General features: G+C 40.8%; 1 protein-coding gene across 2 annotated transcripts; it reads left to right on the top strand.

Moving 5' to 3' along the window:
- Nucleotides 1–1,311: 1,311 nt before the first annotated feature.
- brap (BRCA1 associated protein) lies at nt 1,312–11,520 on the top strand. 2 transcript variants are annotated; one of them, XM_067484588.1, is made up of 14 exons: nt 1,312–1,430; nt 1,610–1,711; nt 2,315–2,476; nt 2,564–2,786; nt 2,878–3,067; nt 3,538–3,651; nt 4,137–4,285; nt 4,702–4,777; nt 4,878–5,016; nt 5,514–5,623; nt 5,724–5,813; nt 6,232–6,335; nt 8,424–8,563; nt 9,990–11,520. In XM_067484588.1, the coding sequence occupies exons 2-14, from the start codon at nt 1,633–1,635 to the stop codon at nt 10,217–10,219; spliced, it is 1,806 nt and encodes a 601-aa protein (XP_067340689.1). In that variant the 5' UTR covers nt 1,312–1,430; nt 1,610–1,632; the 3' UTR covers nt 10,220–11,520. The 2 variants fall into 2 exon arrangements, with proteins under 2 accessions (XP_067340689.1, XP_067340688.1); XM_067484587.1 differs by having other exon boundaries at nt 1,323–1,711.
- Nucleotides 11,521–11,570: the final 50 nt, after the last annotated feature.

The following is an 11,570-nucleotide window of genomic DNA, read 5'->3' as shown; positions in this document are numbered from 1 at the left end:
CCGTTTACATACAGATGTCAGCACTGATGTACGACTGCGGGTAGTGTGCACTCTTTTTGTTTTACCATTTTTATTAAGGATTTGGCAGAGCCGTGTGAAAATGTGAGTCAAAGGTAAATCCTTCCCTTTCTTTTAGTTTTGTATATGCATAACAATCGAAGACACGTGATAAGAAATGCCTTTTTTGTTGGGAAAAGTTGAGCCCTTCTGTTTGAATGGAGAGTAGATGTTTAAACTGACTGCAGAATAATGGTCGACAATCTGGAGTGTCATTTCACCACCTCCTTTTGTTAGAAAATGGAAAACAAACACTGGAATGTCGAAGCTTTTTTTAAATAAAAAAAGGTACATTTGGCCTGACTTCTTTTTTTTTTTTTTTTTTTTTTAACAATATAATTTCGTGCAACAAATGATGTGTGTGTCAATCCACAGAAAAAGTCTTGGTCATTAAAGACTAAAGCAGAGGTGGAAAGAAAATTTACTCCCGATCCATTTAGGTCTCTGCGTTTAGTGTCCGAGTTCAATGTGCTGCATGTTTCTGAGGAGGGCGGCTGTGGTTTAGTCCTTTTCAAGATACTGACCTTGTTGTGTAGTGTCATCGTCCCGTGCAGCTGTCCAACACTTTCTCCATGAGGATCAATGTAGTATAAAATTGAAAATATGAAGTGAATAAAATATATAGATCATCAAAATTTTCAGATCAATGTTAGCAATGCTTTCAAATTATTTGCTGCTCCAATTATCAGAATTCTGATAAGCTTTAGTGCTTTTACTGCTAATTAAGAAAAATATAAACTGAAAAAGTCCAACACTTCTAAACCTAAGTGTGTGTGTGTTTGTGTCTATATATATATATATATATATATATATATATATATATATACACACACAAATATATAAATGATAGAAAACGATAGAAAACAAAACACTCAGGTATAAGATCAGAAAAAAATGTACACAATGCCCAACTTATGTAAAGGTCGTGTGATGTTAGCAAACAAAAAAGGACAACTTCAGCTTTACATGATGTCAGGAATTATTTTAATCATCTGGTATCATAATTTGTTTTCTGTTACTGGTTAAAAATAAAAAGAGGGTGGTCCGTGTGGTCTAGTTTTCGTCATTGTCCCTGTGGGTTTTGTTTTGTATATCACTTTAAGTTTTTTTTTTTTTTTTTACTGGGTTTTGTGATTTTTAAAACGTTATTTCATGTCTTTATTTTTCATTCCAGTTTGTTCAAATGTATTTTACCCCAGTAGCGTTGCGGCTGCAGTGCAAGGTTTACACCTGTAGGCGGCGGCAGCGGGACACTTTTGGAAAATTGATGTTTGTTTATTTTGTCTTACGAAGAAGAGCAACACGCTACAGACAGCTGGGAGCCGCTAGCGAAAGTCTTCGATTTTTAGTCACAAAACACATAAGGAATAGTTGTATGTATCGGCAGCAGGGCTAGAAATAGTATGACTGAAAATGTGTTTAAGCTCTGCCCATGTGACTGAAGTGAAATCATTTGTTTACGTTCAGGCGCTAGCTGATTAGCTCGCTTGCTAGCTTAGCATAGATTAGCTTAGCCTGCTGCCACTGACTTTTTTTGTGCTTATTGTCCCAGTTGGAGTTCGTTTTCAGTAACACATGAGTGTGTCTCTGGTCGTCATCCGCTTGGAATTAGCCGACCAGTCGCCTTTTCCACGGGGTTTCCAGTACTCGGCCGGTAAGTCTTATTTTTACAACGTATTGTGTCAAGTTAGCCAGCAAGCTAACGGCTAACAGTAGTAAATGAGGTAACTGTTCATGAAGATGTGTTTGCTGTTTGTCAAAGTAGATATGTTTTAATTTATCAGACTCGTTTGATTCTGATGCAAAGAGCCTTTGTGTAAATATTTAGGCAGCAGCCTCATTTTTAACTGCACTACTTTGGTGAGACGTCTGTAATAAAAGGTGAATTTTAAGTCGTTTTGTTTAGTAGGTAAAGTAAACGTGCATGTGTCAACAGCAAGGCAGCACTGTTTGATCCTGCAGCTGCATGGATTTTTCTTTAATTAACTTATTAGTCGAGATGGACCGAATGGGTAAATTATAATAGGTAGCTGTTTTGACAATCACTTAATAGCAGTTATGTCAGACATTTGCCACTTTCTCAGATATGAGGATTTGAGTCCCACATTAATAAAGTAAATATCATACATACTGTACAAAAGATATTTCAAGATGTCATCTTGGTCTGTTGAAAAGCAGCTTTTAAAATCGTTGACAAAAACAAAATCTATTGATCTACTCAGACGACTCTTTTCTCTTCTTCTTGTCCACTTTGTAGTTGAAGACATGTCAGAGGACGAACGGCAGGAGAAAGCCCTGGGTTTAGCCAAACGCACACTGAGTGGAATGACTGACCTGGAGAGAGCAACTGTCCTGCACCAGCACATCGGCAGCAGAGCCATGGGTGACATGGTGATAGAAACGTTTGAGCCCGGCCCAGGTGACGCATGCATGTTACAAGATACTCGAAAGCAAACATGCAGAAACTAAACAAGAATATTGACAAAGTTAATATTATATCCTTCAGATAAGGGAGGTGGCGAAGAACCCGGTTGTTCAGCAGAGCAGAGGAGTGAGGAAAAGCCTGAAGCGGACAGTGTCGCTGCCACTAAAGGCACAGATGACAGCAGTGAAGCAGCAGGCATGGCTCCAGACTCTCCCTCCAAGCAGTTGCCAGACCAGATTTCTTTCTTCAGTGGGAACCCCTCTGTGGAGATCGTCCACGGTATCATGCACCTCTATAAGACCAAGTGAGTCACACCGAAAATGTCTGGTTATACCTTTGACACTTGCTGTTGTTTTATGGTACGTGACTTACGTCATTGTTGTTTGGCATTGCAGCAAAATGACCTCGCTGACTGAAGACGTGAGACGCAGTGCCATGGTGTGTATCCTCACTGTCCCAGCGACCATGACCAGCCATGATCTCATGAAGCTTATGGCGCCTTTTAATGATGTCATGGAGCATATGAAGATCATACGGGACTCCACCCCAAACCAGTACATGGTTCTAATTAAGTTCTCTACACAGGTAGGATCTCTGCACGTTGTTTTCATCCGCAACGATGAGGACTTGTGTGGGCTGAAATACTGAGTTGTATATGATGAAAAGCTCCTTGCTAAGCAAAGACCATGGGACTAATAGGCATTAGGCACGATCTTTCTTCCTGCACTAAATATCAAACCGATTTGAATAAACTGCTGGACATTCTGTCCTTTTAATTTGATTCTCATACAGCTCTGGATTACTATTATAATATGTTAGCTGTGCCTGCTGTTTGTGTTCATGTGTTGGAGGAAGTTCAGCCATCCAGGACTTCCCAGTTAGTCACATTGGATGTTTCGCCAGAAAGCTGAACACTAACTATTACTGCAAACTTTCGCTTTTTGTAATTTGTAGTTTATATGTAGGTCTCTGTTTGTAATTCTTTGTAGCAGGAAAACAATGTGTGTGTGCATATTGGGCTCAGTGTTGATGATGTCTCCTTTGCTTTGGTTTAGGCGGATGCGGACAGTTTTTACACGGCGTGTAATGGCCGCCAGTTTAACTCCATAGAGGAAGCAGTATGTCAACTGATCTACGTCGAACGGGCCGAGGTTATAAAGTCTGAAGAGGTAAATATGAGTGTTTTCTAATCCCCCTTCTCTTCAGAAACGGTTCCCTCATTTGTCCTTAAAGGACAAAACCAGTGAGTTTGTCCATTTTAATTAATAATTCTCCCAAAGATACTAAAACCAAAAGTGAATTGTGTTAACTGGCCATAATGCTTTTTGAACTGTTTATTGATAAACTACAATGATCATATTTTCTACAAAAGAGGAACTTCTTACCCACTGCAACGCTGTGGTATTAAAAGTGTTTGAACGTTACAGTTCTGTGCCGCGGAAGAATCAGTCTATTGTTAGGCTTTAGTTCACTTCTCTGCTCTGCTGAACCACCAGGTTCTTCGCCACCTCCCCAGTCTGGAGGATATACTGTTCATTCATGTACCCATTGTATGTCCCAACTGGAGAATGTGTAGAAGTCACGATATTTGTTGCAGATTTCCAACCCCCACGTAGCACACGCTTCACTTTCTCCTGCTGATCTCTGTCCTCAGGGAGCCAGTCTGCCGGTGATGGAACTGATCGAGCTGCCAAAGTGCACCGTGTGCCTGGAGCGAATGGACGAGTCGGTGAACGGCATCCTCACCACTCTCTGCAACCACAGCTTTCACAGCCAGTGTCTCCAGCGCTGGGAGGACGCCTCGTGAGTCCTACACTGACAGAAATAGAAAATCGTTTACACTGCGGGATTTTTGCTCTGAGAAAATGTTATTGGCAGACAATGCAAGTTCAAATTTAGTTTTGGCTTAGCTTATTTCCAATTTATTTAACCGTAAATGAATGTATTAGTTTGTCAATCAACAACATTTGTGTTTGAGTTTGTGATTTAAATAAAGGGACAGCTCTACAATCATTTAAAAAAAAAAAAAAAAAAAAAAAAGGAAACTTCTCACCAACAATAGAATCGCATGCTTAGCCGACAGTCCGTGAACTGGTTATTTCTCCAGGCTTCATGTCATGTGCTGTTTGTTTTTGTCCTATGTTCATGCATTCTTCTGTTTTCACAAAGGACTGCTGCACATATATGTGGCAGTAGATGAATGTGTGCTCTGTTTTCAGATGTCCTGTGTGTAGGTACTGTCAAACTCCAGAACCAGTTGAGGAGAACAAGTGCTTTGAGTGTGGAGTGCAGGAGGTTAGTGTTATCACTCTGTCTTCGTATGTTTCATAACTTCTAACGTCGCTATTTTAATTCCAAACTTTGCTCATCCCACGTGCTTTTTTTCTTTCTCTAGAACCTGTGGATTTGTTTGATTTGCGGCCACATCGGATGTGGACGCTACGTGAGTCGGCATGCCTACAAGCACTTTGAAGAAACCCAGCACACTTACGCTATGCAGCTCACCAACCACCGTGTTTGGGACTACGCAGGAGGTACTGTATTTAAGTGGGTCGGTGTATGTGTTGGTGTGAACAGGGTATTCTGGTAATTTCAAGATCAAATAATTTATGGCCAGTACAACGCTGCTCAGCTGGACTGCACTAAAAACTTGAAATCGTAGCTTCAGTGTGCACAGACCCAATGACTAGGTAAAAGGAAAAGGGCCTGAAGCAAAATCCACCTAATCTGTATTATCCAAACCGAATAAAACAAGCATCAGCTAGCTCGCTCCCTGCTTAACCAGAGATGAGTGCGATAGCAGCCATGCTCCTTGACTTGTCAACAAGCTGCTTGAGGTTGCATTCGTCAACTTCAGACACTAGAGGGCAGAAAAATAGCAAAATATATTTGGTGTTAATGGACAGTTTCCGACTAATAACACATCCAGCAGACATACACTCTCTTCTTTCATTGAGATAATGGACTAAAACAAATTCAACAGTTATCAAAAGTTTTGCAGATTATTGTTCTGTTAACCCTGTTTTTGTAGATAACTACGTGCATCGGCTGGTGGCCAGTAAGACAGATGGGAAGATGGTGCAGTATGAATGTGAGGGAGACACATGTCATGCTGAGAAAATTGATGCACTTCAACTAGAAGTGAGTTTTTCCTTTTGCTGCCTTTTGTTTTGTTTTGTTGTTGTTTTTTTTTTTGCTGAATTATTTGTGAAATGTTCTAATTAATGCTACATGTCTGCAGTACTCATACCTGCTGACGAGTCAGCTGGAGTCTCAGAGGATTTATTGGGAAAACAAAATTGCTCATCTGGAGAAGGAGACAGCTGATGAGGTAATGATAGTTACAGTTACTAAGTAATTATTTGTGCAGCAACAAGAATAACATAATGTTTGTTTGTTTTATAGCTAAGTATTATTTGTTCCTTCATCAGAAATTAAAGTTAATTCAAAAAATTTTTTTAATTTTTTTTTTACTGACTTTTAATACACTCCTTGACCATTTCTGATGATGAACGAAATGTTTCTGTGCTGCCATCTGTAGTCACACTTTAGTTAAAACGATGAGGTGAACATCACCCTCACGGCTAATCCTACATGCCGGTTTGCCTGCAGCTGCAGAAAAGCACTTAAACAAACTGAATGCTGGGACAAAATGCCCCTAAATTTGTGGTGTTATGGTATTTGTGGCTTCTCCACTGCTCTGCTGTCAGGTTAGTGTGTGTCCTCTAACTTTGGTGTTTGTCCTGCAGATACACAACATGAAGGCTAAGTTTAAGGAAACCCTGGAGCGCTGTGATAACCTGGAGCAACGGTTCGGGGAAATTGCCAAAGAGAAGCAGAGCATGGAGAAAAAGTAGGTTTTAACAGACATTTTACATGTTGTCAGTCTCATTTTTCTGTTTCTGGCATTTATGTGGCTGTTACAAAGACATGTAGCACTATGTCGTCTCAGGAACGTGTTCTTCCTTGTTCATGACTCCTGGGATTTCTCTTTAATTTGATTTGTTATACTTTCATTTGTCAGATACATTTGCTGGAGCAACAGTTCATGTTAAAAGTGTTGGGGGGGGAAGCGGCAGCAATACGTGCTCATTTATTCCTATGTATTTAGCATGTAGTCGTTTAGGTTTGCTGAAGGTCCTGATTCCAAACTACAATTTCATTAAATTATTAACAAGATATTAACCGGGAGATAAAACTGTTTCACGATCAGCTGGTGGTTTTATTAGAGAACAGGATCTTCCTCTGCTCTGAAAATCTACAGAGTCAGTCCATTCTGTATTCTGAATGTTCAGAGATGTTGCAGGGTGATGGCTCCCATCTCAGCTATACTGTGGCCAAGACAGTGGTGGTGTGTTAAAGGCTGTTTCCCCGCCAGCATGTGTAGAGCGCACACACACCACCACCTTACGTTTGTCCTGCCGTTAATTAAAGTCATGGGATTAATGTTACCGACTGGTGATGTGCGACATTTTAACCAGTATTTATGTGACCTACAGGTGCAGTAGGCCGAGAGCAAATTGTCATGTAGTTGATTGTTGCCATGTAGCATTGTTCTCTTGGACAGATTTAAAAATAATAATAATAAAGGAGGAAAGGGCACATTAAGTCTTGTTTGAGCTTTGCCAAAGTCACCTGGAAGATTCACAAGCTGAATGGGAAAAGGTGCTATAGTCCAAACACACCAAAATGAAACTGTTTGGCCTCAGTGCTGAACAGCATGTCTGTGAGAAGGATGATACAAGTTACTACCTACAGTGGAGCAGGGAGTTGTGGGGCTGTTTCTTCTCCGGTTGGGACTGCGGCAGGAAAGAAGAGAAAAATGAGGCAGCAAAGTAGTTTAAATTCTTAAGGAAATGTGCTGCTGCAAAAGATGGGAAGAAGGTTCCCCTTTGAATGTGGCAGGGGCCCAAGGCGCACAGCAAAATCCAGCATCCAGCGGCTGAAGAGGCAGTTCTGTACGGAAGGAAGGTCAAACATACAAGAGTTTAATAAATCAAGCTTTGTGTTTTCATTGCAGTCTGGGAAACAACAAAACATGAATGTTGAATATAGGATCAATCTATATTCTGTATTGTGCACAAGTGTTAGGCTCCAAAAGTAAAGTGAGGGTCCTTGAAAAAATTAATGGTAAAAAATTGTCTTTGTTCAAAGCAGTAAAGAGAAAAAACCGAGGTCTCCTCACTTCTCCTCTTGCACAGAGTTTTAGCTTTTACCTTTCAGATACGTTGTTCCAGCAGCTTGAACTGTTGATATTCACTGCAGCCCTGAGCTTCCCCCGAGTCGAACACGCCGGATATTGCCTGGAATGTATAAAGTCCAGTTAATGCTCGAGTGAGCCCCATGTGTGGACAGAGAGGGGGGGTCTGCAGACGAGACGTCTTCCATTGGGACTGTGTTCAGCTTGTGTGTTCAGTTTGCTGTAGTTTTGAGTGAACGAAACACTGCATGCTTGTCGTGTCATGTCAGACCTCCTACACATTCTGTTCAGGTGCCACCACCATCCAAAGCCCACTGGAGTTTCTCTCATGCGAGAACACGTCGGACTTGGACAACCTCCCAATGTGCAAGACGTGTGAGACGACAACTCTGGATGATGTCCAGATCTGATTCTCCCGACATTGTCTGGGCTTTATGTGGAGTCTGTGTGGGAAAAGCTTTGGAAAAGTTGCCACAGTTGTTCTGTGGAATCATTAGACACCTCCCAGATAGTTCTAATGAGAGAAAACAAATTAACTTTTACAACATATCAATTTCATCTTTTTTCCTGTTACAGTAAAGTCCGACTGCCTGCTGCCTAAATGTCCCGTCAAAGGAAACTTCTAGCAAAATACAACGTGATAAACCTTTGTTTCCCATTGAGATTTCACACTGCAGAGTCTGATAGTTGTTTTTGTGGAGAAGTCGTGAGCTCACACCTCCACTTCGTCCGTGTGTTCAGGTGCACCCAGCTGAATAATCGAGTGCTGAAGCTGAGTCAAGAGCTGAAGGAGGAGCAGGAGATGAACCGCTGTCTGAGAGCCAACCAGGCACAGCTGCAGGCACAGCTGGCAGAGGAGGAACGCAAAGGAAAAGACAGTAGTGAGTACAGATGAGAGCACATTAGATAAAACCACTACAAAGCTTGCGAACGCGCATCCACGTGGATGTGCGTTGGAAAGATGGTTGTGCTTCAGTCTAGTGAGAACAGATGCATTTTACTGTCAGCAGAACATTTTCTTTGGCAGCCTGCCAGAGTCAGCATTACAGAGCCTGCAGATCATGTCTGCATTTCGTAATCAGCTCCAATATGGGCTTTTTTTTTTTTGTCACTTATTGCTGCTGTGGTTAAAGTGGGGCAACAGGACAAAGCTGAATGTGGTAGAAATAAGGTTAACAGGAATTTAGTACAATGCTTTTCCATATGGCACCATTCCCAAAGAGCAGAGGGGACATACGCCTCAAGCTAGAAGGGCTGTTTTTGTTTGGGTATCATTATTCCAGAGAACTTCCTTGTTCAGACAGTAAAATGTGCAAATCATAAACAAATTGAAGCTACATGGAAAGTTGTACTTGTAGCTGCAGGTAAACAGGAACATCTCTGGTAAAGGTGTCGACCGAAGTGCTGGCACTGAAACATTTCACAGAAAGTCACGAACAAGTACTTGGTGTTTGGTTTTTCCCCACTTAAAAACCATATAGTGTTTTTTTTAGTTGTTTTTTTTTTTTTTTTTTGGTAATGGTATAAAAATAGAATCCTTTAGTAAAATCTGTTGAGCCACACATTTTATCCTGAAGTAGGGACAGAACAGTGCTTCACCACCAGCAGATGTGAAGGGAAACGTTACTCTATCTGGCTGCAGCAGACTCTGTTTGTGGTGTTCAGCATTTCTCTCCAACATACAAAAACGTACGCAACCTGGAGTTTTGCTGCTTAGTAAAACAGGACATGGACTAAGTACAACTGTATTACTCCGTTTCCTCAGGCTGGAGTGTGTATTTAGAAATTGGACACCAGCTCACTTCTTCACACAGTTTTACGGTGTTTGTACTAAATGTGAAATTCAGCCGCTCGTAGCGACAGGAACTTCACACAGCTGAGTGGAGGCCATGACCAGCGAGAGGGTGTTAGAGCACATTACTCACTACAATGTGAATGTACAGTAGCTTCAGAAAACACTCTTTTCCACACGGCCTAAAATTGCATTCGATTATAAACTGTAATTAATTGATCATAGTGAAAACCTGTTTTTGGACAGTTTGCACTCTGATCTCGTGTTTCCATGTTTATATCACTACTGTCAGCTATTAAGAGGATCCTCATGATCTGTTTAGGCAGGTATATGGAATATTTGGCCAAAACAGTGCAACTGGTGCAGCTTGATTTTATTTTATTAATTTTTTTTTCAGAGCTCTTTTTGAAAGTTTTGTTTTATTTAGTTTCCGAGTCACAACTTCACTGTTCGTCACTGTAAGTTTTCTTCTTTGAAATTTGTTGACTATCTTTCGGTTTCATTGTGGTTTTTAGGTGATCATAAAGATTCCACAATAGCAGAACTGCAGGAGCAGCTGAGAGATGTGATGTTTTATTTGGAGACGCAGCAGCAGATTGAACATCTTCCTCCGGAGGCTCGCAGTGAGATCCAGGAGGGACAGATCAACATTCCAGCCAGTCCGTCGGACAGTGGTCTGGGCCCAGCCGGAGCGGGCCCCTCCTCCATCAGAGGCAGGAGAGGCAGAGGCAGGAAGAGGAAGTAGACACAGATAATGTTTAATGGAAAGTGCCAGAAACGGTCTCCGCCTCTCAGCGTGGACACATGTTCAGGGCCGTGTCTTTCCGTCAAACGTGCCTGCATCACTGTGGTTCCCCAGAAAGCACATGAATGAAGAGTTGTACAAGAAGCAGAGAGTGTAGGCGAATTGCTCAGTTATTAAAGACACCACAGCCTTTATTGTTTAGCATCTGTGTGATGTAAATATATTCTGCTATTTCCAAATGTATAGAGTATCTATTTTGGTCATAAATAGTTTTTATTTGATCAAAGTTGTTTATTTTTAGCCCAGTTCAAGAGAACTTCCGTCTTTCTATTTATTTAATATGTCAAGATGTTTGTTTTTCTTTCATATATGTGAGTGTTTGCAAAAAAAAAAACCTGGTAGATGAACATGTTTGCTTTATGTAAAGGAGAATTATATTCAAAGTGTTGTTATTTTTCTGAATCCTTTGGGTTTTTTTTTTTTTTTTTTTCTATGAAAGCAAAAATGCTGTGTTGTTTTTACTCATCAGTGCAGTTTATCAGTGTCGGAAAGTCGTGGAACAGCAGCCAGGACACTGGAAGTCATTTAGGAGGAGCAGGAAGCCTAATTAAGCCAGTCAGTTCCCGACCCGGTGTAGGAGGCTGCAGTACTGCAAGTAGTACAGACTAAGCCTAAACCCAGAGGTAACTCACTTAGATAAATGAATGAAATAGGACTTTTCCTTTTAAACAAATGAACTCGGTTTATTTTGCAAATCACTGTATTGTCGATTTTAGGATATTTATGGCCATAATCCTCTTTTCAGAACGACTACATTACTTGATGGAATATTTAATCAAGTATACTTATACTCCACTACATCTAACTTTGTGCTGTAATATTTTTATTTGCTTTTGTAGTGACACCGATCAGGCCTGACGTTATGACCACGTGTGCAAACTAATATACGGTGGCTCTGCCACAAATTCTACTTTTACAAGGTTGTAATTTCTCCGTTTGTAGGTAGAAACTATTAGGTGATAATTCTGTGGTCAAAGCGGATGCATTGTGAGAAGAGGTGCTTCTAAACACGGTTTAAAATCAGTGAGGTGGCCAAACCAGGAGAACAGGAAACTGAGAAATTCAGGGCAGAGTCACTGCTGCATTGCATCAAATGGCTGTTTCACCTAATCGTGCTACTTTTTACGCTGTCCAGTTTGTTACACACTGATGTGGAATTTGAAGGTCAATTGCTTCGGTTTTATGATTCATGTTGTTGGTTTTCAGTGAGAAGATTAAATTCAGTATTGATCCTTATGGAATATGTTTGTTTATTCATCTCTTAATTTTAGTTTTGTGGCCATAATTAGGG

The sequence above is a fragment of the Channa argus genome, chromosome 18 (genome assembly GCF_033026475.1).
Source record: "Channa argus isolate prfri chromosome 18, Channa argus male v1.0, whole genome shotgun sequence".
NCBI classification, from domain to species: Eukaryota; Metazoa; Chordata; class Actinopteri; order Anabantiformes; family Channidae; genus Channa; species Channa argus.
Note: the sequence above shows the minus strand (reverse complement) of the source record. Positions and strands in the feature narration are given on the sequence as shown.

Excerpts from the sequence above, each read along its gene's own strand:
- brap (XM_067484588.1), top strand. The coding sequence starts at position 1,633 with ATGAGTGTGTCTCTGGTCGTCATCCGCTTGGAATTAGCCGACCAGTCG. Across the intron at positions 2,477-2,563 it reads AACGTTTGAGCCCGGCCCAG|ATAAGGGAGGTGGCGAAGAA; the intron begins GTGACGCATGCA and ends TATATCCTTCAG. Across the intron at positions 3,068-3,537 it reads TAATTAAGTTCTCTACACAG|GCGGATGCGGACAGTTTTTA; the intron begins GTAGGATCTCTG and ends GCTTTGGTTTAG.